Source organism: Oncorhynchus kisutch, linkage group LG21 (genome assembly GCF_002021735.2).
Source record: "Oncorhynchus kisutch isolate 150728-3 linkage group LG21, Okis_V2, whole genome shotgun sequence".
NCBI classification, from domain to species: domain Eukaryota; kingdom Metazoa; phylum Chordata; class Actinopteri; order Salmoniformes; family Salmonidae; genus Oncorhynchus; species Oncorhynchus kisutch.
Window position 1 is genome coordinate 2368338 of NC_034194.2, and position 24683 is coordinate 2393020.

The window sequence follows — 24683 nt, forward strand, 5'->3', positions numbered from 1 at the left end:
ACAACAACAGCAGGTAAAATGGCGTTGACTAGGCAGGGAGGGTCGGATTAACTACACACAGAGCCTGAGTGCGGCTGGGGCCGACAGATAAAGCATAAACAAGCAGAATGGATTACCGTGATTAATGGACAGTCCAGCATGCATCAGCTATGTAGCCAAGTGATCAGTGTCCAGGGGGCAGCGGTGGATGGGGCAGGGAAGCTAGACTGGCGAGTATTATCCAGGTTAAAAAAACTGGCTGTGCAGAAGGTAAAAGGTAAAAGCCGCTAGCAGTGGCTAACAATGACTAAATAGCTTGTAGCTAGTTAGCTGGTTAGCTTCTGGAGGTTCTTGAGTGTGTTCTAAAATTTAAAAATAATAGCGATTCCGTATCACATTGGGTGAGGCAGGTTACCGGAAGGTATGAACAAATTAAAAATCAAAAAGAGATTGAAAGTAAATATGGGTCCAGTGAGTGGTTGGGACGCGGCGATTCAGACGGTTAGCAGGCCTGTGCTAACAAGCTAACAGTTAGTAGGCCGGGGCTAAACAAGGTAGCAGTTAGCGGGCCGGGGCTAAACAAGCTAGCAGTTAGCAGGCCGAATTAGCAAGCAAGGAGATAGCAAGGGCTAGAAAGTTAGCCTTTGGGGGACGTCGCGATGGGGTAAGTCTGTTTATGTCTCTTCATGCAGTGACATCGATAGACCGGTCGTGGGTCCGGATATTGTAGCCCAGGAGTATGCTTCGGTGGTAGCACAGGAGCTCTGGCCGGGCTAACTTCAAGCTAAGTGGGTGGAAACGCTAGCCAGGAGTAATCATCCGGGGTTGCGTTTAGCTAGTTAGCTAGTTGTGAAGATCCAGCTGAAAATGTTCCGTTTGCGGTGGGAATCCGGTGGGAATCCGGGAATAAAAAAATAATAGGTCCGTTATGCTCTGGTTAGAGTCGCGTTGTTCGAACTGGCGAGAGCTTTCCGAGCTAAAGGTTAGCTGATGACCGGTTAGCTGAAGACCGCTAGCAATGGTTTGCTGACTGATAGCTGGTAGTTAGCTGGATAGCTTCAGTTGAGGGGTTCCGGATCCGAAGTAAATATAAATACTTTAGAAAAAAAAGCAGATCCGTGCTACATTGGGTGAGGCGGGTTGCAGGAGAGTATTTAGAAGTTGAGGTTTAGCAAAATGTTTTAAAAGATATGCGAAGAAAAATATGTATGTATGTAAAAAAACGATATATACAAGGGACACGATAACGACAAGACGTCTGACTGCTACGCCATCTTGGATGTAGACCGGGAAGGATCGTCTTGGGGCCGAAGGGTGTAAGAAGCGAAGTACGGAGGAAGTGAAGTGGAACGGGCCTTACTGAAAACCTACCCGCATATCTTTTAAAACATCTGCCTCCCCCGCCGGCACAGGGATCTTCTTTGTGGCGAAGAAGGACAAAACCCTGCGCACATGCATCGACTACCAGGGCCTCGTTGATATCATGGTGAATACGGCTACCCATGGAGTACCAGGACCTCGGGTAGGTTTTCAGTAAGGCCCGTTCCACTTCACTTCCTCCGTACTTCGCTTCTTACACCCTTCGGCCCCAAGACGATCCTTCCCGCTTTGTGTCTGGCGACGGCACTCAGCTGGGGAATAGGGAAGCAGGTGTGTGAGATGCAGCATTCCCATAACTGGATGTTTGTGCCTGATGCTGTACACTCCTCTGTCCTGGAGTGGACTCACTCGTCCAGGCTTGCCTGCCACCCAAGCTCCTGTCGGACCCTGGCCTTGGTGCAGCAACACTTTTGGTGGCCTACCATGGTTCCAGATGTCTCCACGTTTGTCGACGCCTTCACGGTCTGTGCGCAGAAGAAGACAACTTGGGAAGCTCCAGCTGGTCTCCTTCAACCACTGCCGTCCCTCTCCATCCCTGGTCCCTCACCGTCCCTGGTCTCACATATCCCTGGACTTCATCACGGGTCTTCCCCTGTCTGATTGCAACACTGCCATCCTGACAGTAGTGGACTGGTTTTTCAAAGCTGCCCACATCATTCCTCTCCCCAAGCAACCCTCTGCCAAAGAGACAGCCCAGCTCATGGTGCAGCACGTCTTTCGGATCCATGGACTCACGGTAGACATGGTCTTCGACCGGGGTCCTCAGTTCTTGTCCCAGTTCTGGAAGGCATTCTGGATGCTCATTGAGTCGTCGGCCAGCCTGTCCTCCGGGTTCAATCAAGACCTGTCAAGACCTGGAGACGACTCTTCACTGCCTTGTCTCCAACCTCCCCACCACCTCGAGCCAGCAACTTGTGTGGGTTGAATACGACCACAACACCCTCCCCGGCTCTGCCTCTGGGCTCTCGCCTTTCGACTTTTCCCTGGTATATCAGCCCCCGCTCTTCCAGGAGAAAGTGGAAGAGGTCGGCATAACCTTGGCCCAGAAGAAAATGGAGCTGACTTAGATGGTCGCCTCACTTCGCGTTCTTAGGAAACTATGCAGTATTTTGTTTTTATGTATTATTTCTTATATTGTTATCCCAGGAAATCTTAATTTTTATTACATAAAGCCGGAAGGAACTAATGGATATCAGAGCAATGTCAATTTACCAACATTACAACCAGGAATACGATCTGATCCCAGTAGACGACCCAAAACAACGGCGTCACAAAACGGTCAGACGGAGCAGCCTTCTGGTCAGGCTCCGTAGACGTGCTCACCGCTCCTTTTTATTTATTTTATTTATTCGTTATTTTACCAGGTAAGTTGACTGAGAACACGTTCTCATTTGCAGCAACGACCTGGGGAATAGTTACAGGGGAGAGGAGGGGGATGAATTAACCAATTGTAAACTGGGGATTATTAGGTGACCGTGATGGTTTGAGGGCCAGATTAGGAATTTAGTCAGGACACCGGGGTTAACACCCCTACTCTTACAATAAGTGCCATGGGATCTTTAATGACCTCAGAGAGTCAGGACACCCGTTTAACGTCCCATCCGTCCCATCCCGCTCCTGAGTATACTACTCGCAATGTCCAGTCTCTGGACAACAAGGTAGACGAAATTCGAGCAAGGGTTGCCTTCCAGGGAGACGTCAGAGATTGTAACATTTCCTGTTTCACAGAAACATGGCTCTCTCGGGATATGTTGTTGGAATCAGTTCAGCCACTGGGCTTCTCGATACATCGCGCCAACATAGATAAACACCTCTCTGGGAAGAGGAAGGGCGGGAGTGTATGCTTTACGATTAAAGACTCATGGTGTAATCATAACAACATACAGGAACTCAAGTCCTTCCGCTCACCCGACCTAGAATTCCTTACAATCAAATGCCAGTCATTTTACCAACCAAGAGAATTCTCTACAGTTATTTTTTAATTCTTTTTTTATTTTACCTTTATTTAACCAGGTAAGCTAGTTGAGAACAAGTTCTCATTTGCAACTGCGACCTGGCCAAGATAAAGAATAGCAGTTCGACACATACAACAACACAGAGTAACACATGGAATGAACAAAACATAAAGTCAATAATACAGTAGAAAAAAAAGTCTACATACAGAGTGCAAATTAGGTCAAATAAGGGAGTTAAGGCAATAAATAGGCCATGGTGGCGAAGTAATTACAATATGGCAATTAAACACTGGAATGGTAGATGTGCAAAAGATGGATGTGCAAGGAGAGATACTGTGGTGCAAAAGGAGCAAGATAAAGAAATACAGTATGGGGATGAGGTAGATAGATGGGCTGTATACAGATGGGCTATGAACAGGTACAGTGATCTGTGATCTGCTCTGACAGCTGGTTCTTAAGGCAAAGATAACTGAACTAAATAACTACTACCCTGTAGCACTTACTTCTGTCATCATGAAGTGCTTTGAGAGGCTTTGTCACGGATCATATCACCGCCACCTTACCGGCCACCCTAGACCCACTTCAGTTTGCATACCACACCAACAGGTCCACAGATGACGCACTCGCCATCACACTGCACACTACCCTATTCCATCTGGACACAAAGAATACCTACGTAAGAATGCTGTCCATTGATTACAGCTCAGAATTCAACCCCATAGTTCCCTCCAAGCTCATCATCAAGCTGGAGGACCTGGGTCTCAACCCCGCCCTGTGCAACTGGGTCCTGGCGTTTCTGACGGACCGCCCCCAGGTGGTGAAGGTAGGAAACAACATCTCCACTTTACTGACCCTCAACACTGGGGCCCCACAAGGGTGTGTGCTCAGCCTTCTCCTCTACTCCCTGTTCACCCACGACTGTGTGGCCATGGACGTCTCCAACTCAATCATCAAGTTTGCAGAAGACACAACAGTTCACCCACAACGCCGTTCACCAACAACGCCGAGACAGTCTACATGGAGGAGATGAGGGAACTGGGAGTGTGGTGTCAGGAAAACAACCTTTCACTCAACTTCAACAAAACAAAGGAGATGATCGTGGACTTCAGGAAACAGCAGAGGGAGCACCCCCCTATCCACATCGAAGGGACAGCAGTGGAGAAGGTGGAATGTTTAAAGTTCCTGGGGGTACACATCACAGACAAACTGAAATGGTCCACCCACACAGACAGAGGTTAAGAAGTTGCATCAGCGCCCATAACCCTGACAAAACTTTACAGATACATCCTGTCAGGCTGTATCACAGCCTGGTATGGCAACTGCACCGCCCTCAACCGCAAGGCTCTCCAAAGGGTTGTGCGGTCTGCACAACGCATCACCAGGGGAAAATACCTGCCCTCCATGTCACTGACAGCACCCAATGTCACAGGAAAGCCAAAAAGATCATCAAGGACAATAACCACTATAGCCCCTGCCTGTTCACACCGCTATCATCCAGAAGGCAAGGTCACTACCTGCATCAAAGCTGGGACCAAGAGACTGAAAAAAAACTTCTATCTCAAGGCCATCAGACTGCTAAACAGCAATCACTAACTCGGAGAGGCTGCTGCTTACATTAAGACCAGATCATTAGTCACTTTAAACGATGGCACTTTAAATAAGGCCACTTTAATATTGTTCACCTATATTACATTACTCATATCACATGTATATACTGTATTTTATACCATCTACTCCACCTTGCCCATGCCGCTTGGCCATCACTCATCCATATACGTATCTACTAATTCTCATTCACCCCTTTAGATTTGTGTGTATTAGGTACTTGTTGGGGAACTGTTAGATTACTTGTTAGATATTACTGCACTGTCAGAACTAGAAGCACAAGCATTTCGCTACACTCACATTAACATCCCATATATTATGTTCTTTAAAAAAAGGTTTTAAATTCTCCAGTACAGCTAACATTGAAAGCTATCAAATGCTTCTCAATGATGCCCTCTGGTGGTCAAACTAGCACTAACTAGCATTAATGGTAACAATGGCTGACAATTAAAGAACGTGCTATAGAATTCTGCAGCAGCCAGCAAAGGGGGGTTGCAGTTTGACGTAACTTTTAAAGGAAGAACCACTGTAAGCAACAAAACGTTCACAGCCCATTTTCCCAAAAGTGAGGTAACAAGTTTATCAACTTTCAAGGCAGAATGACTTTCCCATTGTTCCTCAAATGCAGTGTATGATATACCATTTTGTAGCTCTGTGTCTCTGTTTACATTTAATGTAAAAACAGAATTTCCAATTTGGCTACATAAGACGGAATCAAGGCAGTCGGTCACATATAACTAACCTGTCATTCAAGCAAACTACCTTTTTATGTAATGAGGGAGCTCAATTAATATGGTCATTTAGTTGCTGAATTTGGCATATGCCTTTATCGAAAGCAACACAAAAAACTGTCAAGGTTGGCAAATATTCAGTTTATTTGGCACATTAGGGATTCATACTGTGTTCTCCGTACACAGACTCCACCAGAAGGACTAGCCAAGCAGGAAATGCTGAACAAGCAGCTATAGTAATGGAGTTGAGGTGAGGAAATTGTATTATTGCTTCTGGTTTCCTCATTAGATTTCTCTCTCTCTCTCCATATCAATTAAAACAGAGGAGAAAACACCATCTCACATCAGCTCTGCTTTTGATCCCAGCTCCTCAAGATTCTTTGTGAAACCGAGATATCCTCCACAACCAGACATTGATATTGCACTCTAACACAGTATTGGCAACAAAAGAGGGGATAAGTAAAATAAACCGACAGTGATAAATATGGCCTTAAAAAGCCAGAGATATAAATAGTCTCCAGGGAAATGACAAACGGTTTCACATGGTCTAACTTTTTCAACGTTGCCTCAAAATGATGAAAGAGCGGTTGAAATATTAACAGGGCCCGCTCGCGGCTGTGGCAAGTCCCTGTCCATGGTGCTGATCTGAGCATTCCCACTTGTAGATCACTTTATCTAGTCGTTCCAGCGGCACAGTATGCCTTGTGGCGCATTTGCACTCTGACCCCGTCCATAGGGAAAATGTTGTGTCTGTACCAACTAATATGGGGCTAATATGTACCTAATATGTAACAGGCCTAATATGTACTTCTAAACAGAAGTTTACTGCAAGTCAAGCAACAATATTTATGCCATTTATATCACAATACACTTTTATCAATTGAATGTAGACACGAATATCCAAAATCATTTGCAAATAAATTCATTAAAAATGCTACAATGTGATTTTCTGGATTTGTTTTCTTCTCATTTTGTCTGTCATAGTTAAAGTGTACCTATGATGAAAATTACAGGCCTCTCTCATATTTTTAAGTGGGAGAACTTGCACAATTGGTGGCTGACTAAATACTTTTTTGCCCCACTGTTTCTCATAGTCCTTCAAATTAATGTGTAGGTATCCAAATCACCATATCCCTCCTCTTTGAAGAAAGGGTCAACACAGTGTGCCACTGCCAAAGGATCAAACCAACATACACTGCCATTCAAAGGTTTGGGGTCACTTAGAAATGTCCTTGTTTTTGAAAGAGAAGCAAAAAAATATGTCCATTAAAATAACATAAAGTTGATCAGAAATACAGTGTAGACATTGTTAATGTTGTAAATGACTACTGTAGCTGGAATCGGCAGATTTTTTAAATAGAATATCTACATAGGCATACAGAGGCCCATAATCCGCAACCGTCACTCATGTGTTCCAATGGCACATTGTGTTAGCTAATCCAAGTTTAGAATTTTTAAAGGCTAACTGATCATTAGATAGCCATTTTGCAATTATCTTTGCACAGCTGAAAACTGTTTGTTCTGATTAAAGAATCAATTAAACGGGACATCTTTAGAGAAGTTGAGTATCTGGAGAATCAGCATTTGTGGGTTCGATTACAGATTCAAAATGGCCAGAGACAAATGTCTTTCTTCTGAAACTCGTCAGTCTATTCTTGTTCTGAGAAATGAAGGCTATTCCATATAAGAAATTGCCAAGAAACTGAAGATCTCGTACAATGCTGTGCGCTACTCCCTTCACAGAACAGTCCATAGCATCAATGCCTTCCTCTTGCATGAACTGCTGACACACTCCAGCCACATGAGGTCTAGCATTGTCTTGCATTAGGAGGAACCCAGGGCCAACCGCACCAGCATATGGTCTCACAAGGGGTCTGAGGATCTCATCTTGGTACCTAATGGCAGTCAGGCTACCTCTGGCGAGCACATGGAGGGCTGTGCGGCCCCCCAAAGAAATGCCTAACCACACCATGACTGACCCACCGCCAAACCGGTCATGCTGGAGGATGTTGCAGGCAGCAGAACGTTCTCCACAGTGTCTCCAGACTCTGTCACGTCTGTCATGTGCTCAGTGTGAACCTGCTTTCATCTGTGAATAGCACAGGGCGCCAGTGGCAAATTTGCCAATCTTGGTGTTATCTGGCAAATGCCAAACGTCCTGCACGGTGTTGGGCTTACAGCCCAACCCGCACCTGTGGACGTGGGGCCCTCATACCACCCTCATGGAGACGTTTTCTGACCGTTTGAGCAGACACATGGACATTTGTGGCCTGCTGGAGGTCATTTTGCAGGGCTCTGGCAGTGCTCCTCCTGCTCCTCCTTGCATAAAGGTGGAGGTAGTGGTCCTGCTGCTGGGTTGTTGCCCTCTTACGGCCTCCTTCACGTCTCCTGATGTACTGGCCTGTCTCCTGGTAGCGCCTCCATGCTCTGGACACTACGCTGACAGACACAGCAAACCTTCTTGCCACAGCTTGCATTGATGTGCCATCCTGGATGAGCTGCACTACCTGAGCCACTTGTGTGGGTTGTAGACTCCGTCTCATGCTACCACTAGAGTGAAAGCACCGCCAGCATTCAAAAGTGACCAAAACATCAGCCAGGAAGCATAGGAACTGAGAAGTGGTCTGGTCACCACCTGCAGAACCACTCCTTTATTGGGGGTGTCTTGCTAAATGCCTATAATTTCCACCTGTTGTCTATTCCATTTGCACAACAGCATGTGAAATGTATTGTCAATCAGTGTTGCTTCCTAAGTGGACAGTTTGATTTCACAGAAGTGTGATTGACTTGGAGTTACATTGTGTTGTTTAAGTGTTCCCTTTATTTTTTTGAGCAGTGTACATTTGTGTCTAGTTTGAGAAACAGACACCTCACAAGTCCTCAACTGGCAGTTTCATTAAATAGTACCTCTCAAAACACCAGTCTCAACGTCAACAGTGAAGAGGCGACTCCGGGATGCTGGCCTTCTAGGCAGAGTTCCTCTGTCCAGTGTTTGTGTTCTTTTGCCCATCTTAATATTTTATTTTTATTGGCCAGTCAGAGATATGGCTTTTTCTTTGCAACTCTGCCTTGAACGCTAGTCTGTTTCTCAAAGTAAATACTCTAATGTACTTGTCCTCTTGCTCAGTTATGCACCTGGGCCTCCCAATCCTCTTTATATTCTGGTTAGTGTCCGTTTGCACTGTTCTGTGGAGGGAGTAGTACACAGCGTTGTACGAGATCTTCAGTTTCTTGGCAATTTCTCACATGGAATAGCCTGCGTTTCTCAGAACAAGAATAGACTGATGAGTTTCAGAAGAAAGTTGATTATTTCTGGTCATTTTGAGCCTGTAATCAAACCCATAATGCTGATGCTCCAGATACTCAACTACTCTAAAGATGGCCAGTTTTACTGCTTCTTTAATCAAACAACAGTTTTCAGCTGTGCTAACATACTTGCAAAAGGGTTTTCAAATGATCAATTAGCATTTTATAATGATAAACTTGGATTAGCTAACACAACGTGCCATTGGAACAGGAGTGAGAATATTCCATTAAAAATCCAGCTACAATTGTCTACACTGTTTTCTGATAAATTTTATGTTATTTTGAAGGACAATTTATTTATTTTTTTTTCAAAAAGAAGAACATTTTTAAGTGACCGAAACTTCTGAACGGTATTGTACATGAAGAGCAAACAGGGCCATTCCCCGAACCATTGAATGCTATGAATAGATAGCCTACACTGTAATGGAAAGCAGTCATTTATTCAGTTATTTTAGTTATCACTAAAAGTAAAAAAGAACTCTGAAACGTTTTTCAGTATCATATTGTAAATGATGGTGCATTGTGGGAAAATGTCTGTATTTCGAATGGTACTGTAATTCTACCCCACAGAATACAATAACATATACTGTATCTTTTTGAGTGCCAAAAACCTTTTGACAACTAGTGGGTAAATGGAATTGTTGTTTCTGTCTCATTGCATATTTTGAGACATGCCTTGTAAAAGGCCACATGTGTTGCACCCCTGAGGGGGAATGCTATACCAATTTAACTTTCATGTGGTTATAGAGCCCCATCAATTTAAAATGGATAGGCTACAGATTGGAGTGGCAGCTAGTCTTAAACCTTAAATTGTTGTTTTTTTGATGTTTTTTGGTATGTTTTGCCCTGTAGTTGCTGCCAGTTTGAAAGCCTTTGTTAAGGCCTCTAGAAATGCAAGTGATATAGAACACCAAATATTCATCAAAATGCTTTAATGTGTAAACAGTTAGCAGCCAATCTGCTTGCACAAACCCCTTGTAATTACAGTAAAATACTGAGAAATACAAACCCATCGCCTCCATGAAATATAATGAATTCCGATAACAGTAGCATTTACCCCCCCCCCCCCATTTTTTACAGTATAATACAGGCTTACGTGCTTGATACCATATTCACCGAACTGCATGTAAATTACTGTCAAATTCAGGGTAACCCCTTTACAGTGTATGAGAGGTTCACAAATACTTGTCTCCTCTACAAACAACAAAGTATCTTACCAAATCTTAAAACGTGTGGCATCCCGCGAGAGTATCCAAGAAACAGCAGCAGAAGCAGCAGCCTGAGGTTGAACCTGAAAACGAGACTAGTTATCAGCAGGGAGGTAATCTTCATGTTGTTTGTAAAATGCACAGTGGTGATCCCCCGTACGCGTTTGAGTCCCCCGGAATTCTGTTTACAGTCGTTCGGCAGGGTGACGGCAGCCCAGTCGCAGGATCACGGCATGGTCACTCGAGCTTCCCCTAAACCCATTAGCAGTCCCGGCCTGATTTCCGACTTGACTAAGCCAAGAAAATATCCTCCGGTTCACGAGACGGCGGGACATCCATGTCGGGCGGTACAAATCCGGTAGGGGCTCATACATGGGCTGGCGCCTGGCTCAGGTGAGACACGAGGAGTTGGATATCCACACGGGAGGTGTGTCTGTAGAGGAGCAGAGAGCGCCAAGCAGAGCAGAATCGCGATAGCAGCCTATGAGGCATTTATGGTTGTATACGCTCCCATTATACTGCACTGCTGCACAGCCTCTGACGTTGAGCCAAGGTTAGTTCGAGCGCGAGCCAGATAGAGAGAGTCTACAGAAGAGGAAGGGTGAGAGAGAGAGAGAAAGAGAGAGTGAATGTGAGTGTGTGCGTGTGCGTGCTTGCGTGTGAAAGAGATATTGTCACAGGTTCCGCCGAAAACAGTGTGCCACAGATCCCTATCTGCATCCCAAAGGAGCTGCTATTTTACAACAGCATGATTTCCTTCGGCTAATTTCATCCACCCACCCGTTGTAATTATGTAACACGTGTGCTGCGCGTTTTACATCGCTCTGCAAGTAGCCACACAAACCAAAACTGTTCCACCAGATCTTAAACAGTGTAATGATGTGACTGCGAGACATTACTGGTGGATTTTGCGGCTCCGCAACAGTTTACCCATTCATAAAAATAATTGCATTGCTTTGTTATAGCCTATGCATATGCTGGAGAGTAACAGTTCCACATACACCATTACGTTTTACAATGAGTACCCTAATTTCACTCACAGATTGTCCCAATTTGCGACTAAATCAATTGGATCGTCATGTATTATGTCTATTTTTTCTCATCAGTAAATGAAAGTTGAAAAGTTGAATAATAAACATAGTACTTTTAATGCACAAGCAGTTGAGCATTGTTGTTTGAAGAGAAGTGGAGAAAAAAGCTAGCGGCCCCTTGACTAGTAATTGTCCCTCTGCGAATTTCAGCACCATGGACAGCGCCGCACTGAACCAGGTTTGGTGGCGGGCTCTGTAACAAGGTCAATCCGACGTTTACACTGGCAACGCAGCATTCACGTAATATGGCCTCCGCAGAAGTCAGGACATTCATACTTCTTGATAATTGTATCTTTTATTGTACAAACTTGAGAGGGGGAAGACTTGAGAGAATTGTGAGAGTTGAAATTGGCAGAGAGGAGCAGGTCTATAACACAGCTATCGACATTACGTGCTCGGAGGCACGAATATTTAACCAATATGCAAATAACTTCACATTAGACTTCAAAGCCTTCGCTCCGTGTGTATTAACCATGTCACAACCGACTCCAGCAATAGAAAGCCAATGCCTTAAGCACTAACGGCAAATAGAGATACATCCCTGACAACCGATTACAATCTGCGTAGATATAGAAACTCAATAATTGCTACGCGTTCATGGTTTACTGTGTATTTCAAGTATCACGTTTCTATGTGAGTACTCCAACAACTGGAGTGTACACGTAAAGGTTTGTCAAATTTTACAGTGTGCGCATTATCAGCTCCCGGGCCCTGCAAGTGTGGCTTCAGATTCAGCCAGGTTTGATGATGAGCCGCGGTAAGTACAACAAATAGGCCCTGCTACGAACGGGTGGAGTGGCGATGAGAGGGATCTAATCTTCAGCACCGAATGGATGGATATATGAAATAACTTTTTTGATCCTTCCCTAACCCCCACCCCTCCACCATAGTCCCAAACCACGGGATGAACAGTGTTATTGTATGTGGTATCAAGTGTCAAGAAGTGAATGACTGGCCTGTGTGTGTGTGAGAGAGAGAGAGTGTGTGTGCGTGATTGCGCACGTGTGAGAGTGCGCGTGTTTCCTTGAAACAGAAGCCAAGGTGCAACAAGTGTGGGTTAATCAGATGCAAATATAATTACATCAACCAAGACATTTCTTCTTAACCTTTGATCATTGGGAAAGTCAATGGCTCTCTATTCAAGCATATTCTGAATATATAAACATCTAGATAGCAAAATATTTTTGCCAAAGACACATGATCGTGGGGAGCAGTGTGAATGTTCATACAACACTGGGTTGGGAATGTGCTTTGGGTTGCGTGGGTCTACAAACAAATACTCTGACTGCAATGTGAGAATATCAAACACAACGAGGCACTCACCATCCCACCATCTGTTCTACTAGCATAATTATGGAGAAACGCTGGGTTTCGCTAAGCCTGCCGAGCCTTGCACCCAGCATGAAAGCAATGCTTACTGAGCCGAGGTAAGAAGACATCGATTGATGGAGAGAAAATTATGGTAAATATGCTACTGGTAAATCCCCCCTTTATGTGTTTATGGAGTAGAATTACATGGAGTGTAGCAGAGGATGGTCTTTGAGTTTTAGCCCTGTGGTCTCTAGTAGGGTGAAGTCTGCATGCCTCTGTGTCTTGGGATTTTATACTTCTAGGCCTACATTAGTCCAGTATGTCTTCTAGGATTTTCTAGTTTTAAATGCTTTAGGGCATACACAAATCAAGTGTATATTTTTGGGTTGTGTAGTTCTAATCGTTTGAGGGCCTAGATAAACCTAGTGTATTTAGGATTTTGTAGTTCTGATGACTGTACATAAATCCAGGCGTGGCTGTAGCTTTAGAAGAGGGGTTCAATGAGGTCTGTTTGTACAAATCCACTTATTAATACTGTAATATTGGAGTGGCTCTATTGTGACTGGGCCAATTACAACTGTGGGTTTAAAACAGTTTCCATAATGTGTTTTGGAGGGTTTTTAGCCTATGGTACGCTAAGGGAAAGATGACATGCATGGAAAGCCTTCCTCTATCTCTCCCCCCTTTTATTTCTCCCTTTCTCTCTCTCGCTCTCCCTAATAATTCCTATTTTTCTTTTCTTAAGGGAAAGATAACATGCATGGAAAGCCCTCCTCTCTCTCTCTCATCCCCTTTCTTTTTCCCTCTCTCCCTATATTTCTCTCTCCCTCCCAAATTCCTCCCTCTCTCTCTCTCTCTCTCTCTATGACCTGGTGGAGACAGTGATGACAGAGGCAAGAAAACCATGGAAACGGGAGACTGATGCACTGTGAATGGTGAGAAGACCCTGAAAGAGAACATGCTCGTTCACGGTAGCCACACAACATGCTGAATGGGCCCTTCTAGTGCTACAGTATTCTGTTTAGTACACATGCTAGAGGTAATGCTAAAGATGGAAATTCAACAGCTTTTCAAATGCGCAAGGTTATATTTCCCTTACACATAACTGAGCAGAATAATTTATTTTTATTTTTATTTCACCTTTATTTATATATTTTCATATTGATTTATATTCTTGCCTCATTTGGCTCGGCCGGCGCCCACTCCACGTCCTGCTTCAGCATGTTCGTCAGCATGTTCGTCAATTAAGAACATTATGTACATTGATGACCAGTCAGGGAGCAGTCGTAGCACGTGTAACACACACATAGGCTAAACAATATCATAGATACAACATTCAAAAAATACACATAATCACAGTCAGTAAAACAGTCAGTAAGACATTCAGTAAGTGTCTCGCCTGCTCCCGCTCCCCCTCCCTGGCGCTTGAGGGCAACAGGCTGCCCTTCATTACGCGCACCTGTCACCATGCGCTGATGCGCAATATTGGACTCACCTGGACTCAATTACTTTGTTGATTACCCCTTTATATCCATCTGCTCCTCAGTTTGTTCCCTGTGTCAGCATTGATGTCGTTATTTTTCCCCTGTCCAGACGCTGTTCCTGCTCTCTTTCATGTCCGTTGTTTATTAAATGTTCACTCCCTGTACCTGCTTCTCCACTCGTGTTGATATTCACTGTAAGACACACAGTAATAGGCAGCGTTTGAGGCAGGGTGTAAATCTACAGTACATGGTCTACCAATATGTTCTGATCGTCAATAGTGTACGGATACGATAATGTACTGATAGTTAGAATGCAGAATTCTTCTCAGCGGACAAATTGGTGATAAATGATCTTGGATCGGAAGCAAATTGCCTACTGTTGTTCACAAAAGACTACCGATATTTCTACGCACCATTTCGCTCCCCTTCTTCCGAAGATATCAATCAACAACCCGTAAATGACTTGACCCATTCCAGATCCCTCTGATCTCGCGTTAGTACACCACTGACAGAATGTGTAAAGGCTGGTGTGCAATGTATTATTGTAACGGTTGTCGTCTGGAGAAAGAGAGGAGGACCAATGCGCAGTGTGGTAAGTGCCAATTATTTTAATAAAACTGAACAAAACAAAAACGACAAAATGAACAGTCCTGTAAGGTGATGAAGAAACACTAAACAGAAAATCATCACCCAACACTAAAATGGGGAAAACATGCTACCTAAGTATGATTCTCAATCAGAGACAACGAACGACACCTGCCTCTGATTGAGAACCATAGAGGGAAAACAGGCTACCTAAATATGATTCTCAATCAGAGACAACGAACGACACCTGCCTCTGATTGAGAACCATACCAGGCCAAACACATAAATACGACATAGAAAAAAGAACAGACTACACACCCCAACTCACGCCCTGACCAAACTAACACAAAGACATAATAAAGGAACTAAGGTCAGAACGTGACAATTATCTATGTGGCTTTTGTTTAAGTTATCACTAGTTAGTTTATTTAGTGATAGTTGTGTTTCACATGGAATGTGTATATGTTGTATGTGTTGAGCAGTACTGTGTGTCCAAGACCATTTCCCCCCTTTGAACAATGTAGTCCTTATACACCATCCTAGCTTACACCAAATCCATTTGACTTTGACAGAATACGGTAACCCTTTATTTTACAGCTCGGTAAGTACTAGAATGTTTTAGTACTTTCCAGTAGTACTAATTGAAATAGTTACCATTTAAATAACTTTTGTTACCAAGTATTGACATAGGTATTTACTATCTCCTACCGGGCTGTAAAATAAAGGGTTATTGGTTCTTCTACACTATGGTTTGAGTATAAAACAGTTAAAGTAATACCTTTGAACACATGGCCTTCACAGCGATGGCACATATGTCTTAAGCTGCCTGAGACAGTAATTAGGACCTCTCGGCGCATTGTCATTTTGAGTTAGCGCTGACGAATGCCAGCTGATACCCTGAGCCTTCTCTTGCTCTCTGTGTGTGGCAGGCTAACAATTTAATACATAGTTGTAGTGAGATTTGCGGTAATAGATATTGGTGTTTGGTTATGTTTGTGAGAGACACACAGAGAGAGAGAGAGCAATAGAGAGAGACAGTGGCGAACCGGGGCGATTAAATGGTGGGATACTGAAGTTGAGCAACCAGCAGTGTCTGGTTTGAATAACGACTTCTGCAGAGATTTTTTGTCTGGATCAAAATGGGGCTTCGATGAAGGTTGTAGCCATGGCCGCAGACAATGGTACGGTCACCAAACTAAAATGGTCAAGGCCCTCGTTGGCAGCGTTGACATAGTTGAGCTATTTTAAAGCCAAATTCCTGCAATTCTATTCATGTCGCAATGGCTTATGCTATCCGAGTGACTCATGGCCCCATGCCATGAATACTACTGAATGCATCATGTTTTGAATTTTAGATTCTCCCTGACCAAAGACTTCTGTGCAGAAAAAAACCCTGGAACAGAATGAGAAAACTCTTCCCCAGTCAGTGTGTGTGCTTGCGCTTGTGCATGCAGTCTAGAACACAAACCCAATCATTTGTCAAAGCTGTTGAAAGTCTCCCAATTCAAATACAGTAAATGCCAAACCCTGCAGAGGAACTGAGAAAAAGGAACACCGTTACAATGGCTGGGTTGACCACAAAATAAATAACATCCTGCCCTGGATGTCTGTTTAATAGCCTATTCTCCTCTGTACTACAGACCAGTCTATTCTCCAGCCATGAGCACTGCTCAAACCCTAGTCCCAGATCTGTTTGTGCGGTCTCACAATGACCATAGGAGTTGGCTATATAATCCAACACCTGGGGCATGCCAACCTCTGCCAACCACTTCCCAGGGAAATGGACTAGGAACACAGGGCCACCTGGAATTAAAGGATGCATCCCAAATAGCACCCCATTTCCTATTGCACTACTTTTGACCTGAGCCCTGGCCAAAAGTAGTGTACTAAATAGGGGTAAGGGTACCATTTGGGATACAACCATAGTACAGACAACATACAGTAGACAGTTTGTAATGAGGAATCCACAGAGGGCCTTTTAGTTCAGACCTGGTTTGTGTGTAGGAGATAGCCGACTGTCTCCAGGGAGAGGTCAGAAAGAGAGAGACATGCCTGCATACACACTCAAAAACACATTCCAAGAATGAGTTGATGACTTACTCTTTCTATTGAATAAAGACACTGAAAGCACCAGGCTAGAGAGAGCTAGGGTTCAGCTTCACTGATTGGGAATGACAAGGTCCTAACTCCCAGCCTTAGACAGTGGAATCATCTTCCTGGATTGGGACCAAAAGAGCCCAACACCCAGCTCCACAAACTGACTGAAAGAGCCCAACACCCAGCTCCACAAACTGTGACTGAAAGAGCCCAACACCCAGCTCCACAAACGGTGACTGAAAGAGCCCAACACCCAGCTCCACAAACGGTGACTGAAAGAGCCCAACACCCAGCTCCACAAACGGTGACTGAAAGAGCCCAACACCCAGCTCCACAAACGGTGACTGAAAGAGCCCAACACCCAGCTCCACAAACTGACTGAAAGAGCCCAACACCCAGCTCCACAAACGGTGACTGAAAGAGCCCAACACCCAGCTCCACAAACGGTGACTGAAAGAGCCCAACACCCAGCTCCACAAACGGTGACTGAAAGAGCCCAACACCCAGCTCCACAAACGGTGACTGAAAGAGCCCAACACCCAGCTCCACAAACTGTGACTGAAAGAGCCCAACACCCAGCTCCACAAACTGACTGAAAGAGCCCAACACCCAGCTCCACAAACTGACTGAAAGAGCCCAACACCCAGCTCCACAAACTGACTGAAAGAGCCCAACACCCAGCTCCACAAACTGACTGAAAGAGCCCAACACCCAGCTCCACAAACTGTGACTGAAAGAGCCCAACACCCAGCTCCACAAACTGTGACTGAGAGCCCAACACCCAGCTCCACAAACTGTGACTGAAAGAGCCCAACACCCAGCTCCAAACTGTGACTGAAAGAGCCCAACACCCAGCTCCACAAACTGTGACTGAAAGAGCCCAACACCCAGCTCCACAAACTGTGACTGAAAGAGCCCAACACCCAGCTCCACAAACTGTGACTGAAAGAGCCCAACACCCAGCTCCACAAACTGTGACTGAAAGAGCCCAACACCCAGCTCCACAAACGGTGACTGAAAGAGCCCAACACCCAGCTCCACAAACGGTGACTGAAAGAGCCCAACACCCAGCTCCACAAACGGTGACTGAAAGAGCCCAACACCCAGCTCCACAAACGGTGACTGAAAGAGCCCAACACCCAGCTCCACAAACGGTGACTGAAAGAGCCCAACACCCAGCTCCACAAACGGTGACTGAAAGAGCCCAACACCCAGCTCCACAAACGGTGACTGAAAGAGCCCAACACCCAGCTCCACAAACTGTGACTGAAAGAGCCCAACACCCAGCTCCACAAACTGACTGAAAGAGCCCAACACCCAGCTCCACAAACTGTGACTGAAAGAGCCCAACACCCAGCTCCACAAACTGACTGAAAGAGCCCAACACCCAGCTCCACAAACTGACTGAAAGAGCCCAACACCCAGCTCCACAAACTGTGACTGAAAGAGCCCAACACCCAGCTCCACAAACTGACTGAAAGAGCCCAACACCCAGCTCCACAAACTGACTGAAAGAGCCCAACACCCAGCTCCACAAACTGTGACTGAAAGAGCCCAACACCCAGCTCCACAAACGGTGACTGAAAGAGCCCAACACCCAGCTCCAAACTGTGACTGAAAGAGCCCAACACCCAGCTCCACAAACTGTGACTGAAAGAGCCCAACACCCAGCTCCACAAACTGTGACTGAGAGCCCAACACCCAGCTCCAAACTGTGACTGAAAGAGCCCAACACCCAGCTCCACAAACTGTGACTGAAAGAGCCCAACACCCAGCTCCACAAACTGTGACTGAAAGAGCCCAACACCCAGCTCCACAAACTGTGACTGAAAGAGCCCAACACCCAGCTCCACAAACTGTGACTGAAAGAGCCCAACACCCAACTCCACAAACTGTGACTGAAAGAGCCCAACACCCAGCCAAGAACCAGCTCCATACAACTGGGAAGGACAGTGTCCCATCACACACAACCCATGATCGTTTTCCCAGGATCAGCTCTCTTGGCTGGAAACGAAACAACCATCAAACGTGAACATCGACAAACACGAGCTAGCAAGGGTAATATCACTGTCAGATTGTAAATAGCCTGAGAATTCTCCCACCACCTATCACAACACAAGGCGAGACCCAGATGCAGACACAGGCAGCAGATGGTTTGAGCTCTGGTATTTATTATAACGCAAGGGATAGACAAGCGTTCATGGCCATAGCCAGAGTCCAAAACGGTACCGGCCCTCGGCAGGCAGAGTGGTCAGGCAGGCGGGCTCCGAGTCAGGACAGGCAAGGGTCAAAATCAGGAGGATGAGAACCAGGCGCTAAGAAAACACCGCTGGTTGACTTGGCAAACAAGATGAACTTGCACAGATAGACAGAAAACACAGGTATAAATACCCAGGGGATAAGAGGGGAAGATTGGCAACACCTGGAGGGGGGTGGAGACAAGAACAAGGTCAGGTGAAACAGATTAGGGTGGGACACTTTATAAGCCCAATGTGTTTGCCCCATTCACCTGTCAGCATCCATGCTCTAATATCTTTTCAGCCCAATATTCCCAGGTAAGCAGAATTCTTCCAAGGTTGTTGTTCTGATGGGCAGAAGAGTTGCTTGACTCATGTTCACATCTAACCGCCCAGCATGCTTTACTGCTTGATAGTCAATTTGTAACGGGTTTGTTTGTTTTTTAGATCAAAAGGTGAAGGTGTAGGGCAATAATTAGATTTATCTAGTTGAGTAAAGTATAGATGGGGGGGTGGTTCTTAGACAGTTGGGCCATAGCAATTGCCTTAATGTTTTATGGGAGGTTACAGGTATGTACCATGTTAGAACAGATGGGTGAGAATGGTGATCATAAAACCTTTGGGATTGACTTCATTGACATGTAAATGGTTCAAAAATCTAGCTAGGACCTACAGAAAGACACGATAAGCACCGTTACTTACAAAATAAGATATTATGGTGGATGTAGCTGGTAAACTTGAAGAGTGACGAGAGAAGAATGGAAGACAAAGTAGTTGGATTTCATTGTATCCCCTCTGTTCTGTGTGCCATAATGAGGTCTGTTGAGCCTGGTGCGGCTAGTGCTCTCCTCTCTCCTTCCCCCTCTCCTCCATAATTCACCTTTGCATACAGTCCTTGGGTCTGGGACTGAGACTTTTTTTTTTCTCTCTCGGTTGCTCTCCCCCTCTTTCTCTTGCACACTTTGCTCTACTTCTCAACGAGGACACCTGTACGAGGACACTGTAACAGAAATTGAGTCCACGTGTGTGCATGAATGCATAATGTGTCGTCTGTGTCCTCCCTCCAGCTTTCACTGGTCAAACTCCATTTAAACTCATATCAGAATATCTTACACTCACCCACGTGTCAAACATAATTTGACTGAGAATGGAACACTAAGTTAATTTGGATCCCTTCTAGCCGTGACCAGCCACCCTGGCCTTATGCCCATTGCATTTGCTTGTGTATTCATTTGGCCTGCATATCTCTGCCCTGTCCCCTTATGGAGCTGCTGTGGAGCTCTTTAGTTATGTTACTTGTAATATTATTTCAGTGCTATCCTGATTTGATATTAATTACTAATAATTCATCTTTATACTGTACTTTCAGAAACTACACTCGCATACAGTATTAAACATTAACTTGGCAACAGCCGGAACTGTACATATTTTGTGCAGTAGATTGACGACAGCTTTTGTATGCTAGAAATATACTGTTTGGAGAGGGAGTGGGGAGGTGGGTGAGACATTGTCGATTATAATTGCATAATGGAACTCTATTTGATTTGTATGTTCAATTACAAAAAGCCTACGTAACCATTGAGGACAGCAGTGTCGCTCAGATGGAGAAAATATCATCTTATGCCACTCGGTGGTTTTCCAAGCGCATGCCACAAAGCTGTTCATCGTGTACACCTTATCCACTGCCCCCATTTTGTGATTATAGTCAAGCACAGTTTGGTTTGATCTTTCTCTCCCATCAGGTGGTCCACCTTCCCTGTGGTGCTCTCATCTCCTGTAGCTCCAAGGCATAGCGATTGGTCTCCTCCACTGTGTCTCCCACCAGCTCCTCTGTCAGAAACAGCTTGATGCACTCTGCCTCAAAAGGAAATGGCAAGGGGCTTTGCACTCCAGACTGGGACTCATCAAAGAGAACAGCAGGGCCAGGTGGGCTGAAATGTCTGGAGGCCTTCCTGCTACCACAGTCCTCCCGTACTTCACCCACTGTTGGTGTTTCTCCATCTCCTTAGACAGACTAATGTTACAGATTAGCCCACTAGCTACATGCATAAACAACACTAAATGGCTCCAAAGAAGTGTCAGGGGTGATGTAATTTGCTGCCAGTATGGTGATACTGATTTGTCTCCACAGATGGTTTGTTTACATAGCAGGTTAGGATAATTAACATGGCAGGTTTGGAGAACTAATGCAGAATGTTAGGTGAATACACACATGAGGTTAAGAGAATGAGGGTTAGCGTTAGGTTTAACGATATTGCTAGTTATCAACTGTTGTCCCCGACGTGAACACTAGATGGGGATGTTGTAGGCTTAACTCATCTAGCCACAAAGGTAAAAACGGAAACAAATCCTCCGTGGTGACAAATGATCAGTATCATAACACCGGCACAGGCCACATGTATCATTAAATCACTACCAGAAAATGGTTTGTGTGCTAATCAATTCTGTATTGATTGTTTTAGTCTTGTTTTCAACTACTGGTGACAAATCATGCATTCTGATTCTTGCATAGATTGTCAATGGACACACGATGTGTGTAAAATACTTTTTTGATGGTTGTACTGATTGATGAGCTAAGTATTTGCCAGCAATGTGTGGCGCCATGCTTGTTGACATCATTCAATGCATTATGGGTGTCACGTACATGTCTGCCAATTCAAAATTGTTCTAACAAAACGAGTTGAAGGGATGGTTCACTTGTATTTCGAGTAAACTTCCAGTTGTGACTGAAGGGAACACACTTCGCCTTCAACAAACAGACCCCCAACTCAATTTGTCTCTAATCTTTGGTTGACCCAGATAAACAAACATGGTGATGCGCACAAACACTACCCACCGTGGGATGACTTTTAGATGTATAACTCAAAAATTTTAAATACTGAGCTCACCTGTGAATTGTAAAACATAATTGCTATTAGCTAATTCAATTTTGGTTTTTTTTATCAGCTGAGAGTTGTCAAAATATGACCGCTTGTGTTAGCTTACTCTTTACTCAGTTAGCGTTAGGACTAATGTAGTGTACATTTTCCGATTTAGGTGAGAACCGTCAACAGTGGCCGGCTCAAAGGCTGACTTGCATCAATTGTAACTGGACTGTCTAATGAAGTTTTCTAATCACCAGTTTGAGCGTATGCTGCAGTCAATGACAGAAAGCGCCCTCATGGGTGGAATGTTAGTATTTCTCATAAATCTATTTTTTAGATTTTTATACTTCTAGATCTTCAGATATAACAGTACAATCCCAACCCCTCATTCTCCCATCCATCAAGGCATCTATATAGGAAAGAAAAACAGTAATAGAAACAATAGGATAAAACTGTTCAGCACAAATGGCCACTAGAACAGACACGACTGCTTACCAAACTATGCAAGTTACACGAAGTAAAAGACAGGTTCTCCACGTATTGTATTAAACTTCTTGGTGACCGGGGGCAGTATTTTCACATCAGGATGAAATGCATGCCCAAATTCAACTTCCTGCTACTCATCCCCAGAAGAGAAGATATGCATATTTTTAGTAGATCTGGATAGAAAACACTGAAGTTTCTAAAACTGTTTGAATCGTGTCTGAGTATAACAGAACTTATTTAGCAGGCGCAACCTCGAGGACAAACCATTCAGATTTTCTTTTTGAGGTCACACACTTTTCAATGTGTTTTCATTGGGAATCCAGATTTCTAAGAGACCTTCTTGCAGGTCCTATATCTTCCACTGGATGTCAACCGTCGTTAGAAATTGGTTGAAGTTTTTCCTTTGTGTAATGAAGAAGTACAGCCATCTTGAACGAGGGTAACTTGAAGTGTACTGTTAGAGGCGCGTGACCAGAAATCTAGCTACAGTTTGTTTTCCTCCTGTATTGAACACCGATCATCCCATCTTCAATTGTATCGATTTATTTACGTTAAATACCTAAAGTTGTTTTACAAAAGTAGTTTGAAATGTTTTGGCAAAGTTTACAGGTAACTTTTGAGAGATTTTGTAGTCACGTTGCACAAGTTGGAGCCAGTGTTTTTCTGGATCAAACGTGCCAAACAAATGGACATTTTGGATATATATCGATGGAATTAATCGAACAAAAGGACCATTTGTGATGTTTATGGGACATATTGGAGTGCCAACAAAAGAAGCTTGTCAAAGGTAAGGCATGAATTATTTTTATTTCTGCGTGTTGTGTCGCGCCTGCAGGGTTGAAATGTGCTTATCTCTCTTTGTTTACGGAGGTGCTATCCTGAGATAATAGCATCGTTTACTTTAGCTGAAAAGCCTTTTTGAAATCTGACATGTTGGCTGGATTCACAATAAGTGGAGCTTTAATTTGGTATCGTACATGTGTGATTTAATGAAAGTTAGATTTTTATAGTAATTTATTTGAATTCGGCGCTCTGCAGTTTCCCTGGCTAGCGTCCCACATATCCCAGAGGTTAAGAAACCCCTCACCTGCTCTTCACTAACAGCTCTCTGTGTCAATAATAATATTCCAAATGGAACCGTTGACTAGGATACTCGCAGACGCTGCAGGGCCAAAATCATGAGGAGACACTCCTCCTGCACCGTTTAAGCTAGAAATGCCGTTCCAATATCAACAAATTCGCAACGGTCTCGATCAAGTTGTTTGTATAGAATTTTTAATATCTGTTATACTGTTTCCGATTTTCACTTTCTTGTCCTCTTTATGTCCTCCTTCCACTTTCATTGGATCTCTCAAGAAACTCAAGTGCCCCATTGTGACATCATCACTTCCAAGTGACATTCTTTGTAAGTGAAATCAAGCCATTTTTGACACAAATTAGCTAATAAATCCAATTTGCAACCACTTAGACAAGAAATGTCAAGTGTTCCAGCTTCGTCTACTTCTATGCTACTCAAATCTGGAGTTTTGAGACAAAAATGATATTCGCATCAAAAGTTACAGGAGTTGAAGTAACAGCACCAACATCAGTTTTTTTAACATTTTGGCAAGCAGTGTCTATTTTGACCAATACTGCAACAAGTTAGACAAGAAGTTAGAGTGACTGGGATACTCGTCTACTTCTCTGCTATTCATAGCTGTGTGCAGAATCTAAATATTCACTACGGAACTTACGGTACAGAGATCCAAGGATTGAAAACACTTTCCAAACATACTGCTGTTTTTGAAACACGTGATAATGCAGTTATTCAAACGTTTCCAAACTGTCGTTTTGACTTTAGGAGCATTTTTGAGGAAAAAAGTTTGACGAACTAAACTCTTCCCCTGCTTCTCTGCTCTTCATAGAAAAAGGCGGATTTCAAATCTGGGCTACCAATCTGTAACTATAGCAGTTTTCGTAACCTATCGCCTCACTTTCAAGTGTCTAAATCATGCCAGCAGCAAGGCAATTCATTACTTTCCAAACAACTAGCGTTTTGACCACTAAACCAACAGTTACACAAACAAACATAGTTTGGCATAAAATCTTTCTCTGCTTCTCAAGTGCGGAAACTCTTTTAAAATTGGGTCTACCGTACGAGAGAGCAATTTAACTTGTAACTCGCATCCCGTGAACGGGATCGTTGTCATCTGGCACTAATTAGCATAACGCAATGGACAAATCTTCCTATTCATGAAAATCACAAATGAAATATATTGAGACACAGCTTAGCCTTTTGTTAATCACACTGTTATCTCAGATTTTCAAAATATGCTTTACAGCCAACGCTAGACAAGCATTTGTGTAAATGTATCATGGCATAAT

General features: G+C 44.1%; 1 protein-coding gene across 1 annotated transcript in view; it reads right to left on the bottom strand.

Moving 5' to 3' along the window:
• The window catches only part of LOC109876212 (glutamate receptor ionotropic, kainate 2), a 204627-nt gene extending 193743 nt beyond the window's left edge, over positions 1-10884 (bottom strand). The window contains exon 1 of the mRNA XM_031800870.1: positions 10174-10884. Coding sequence (XP_031656730.1) covers positions 10174-10288 — 115 coding nt within the window. The 5' untranslated portion in view covers positions 10289-10884. The remainder of the gene's footprint in view (positions 1-10173) is intronic.
• Between the last annotated feature and the right edge of the window lie 13799 nt (positions 10885-24683).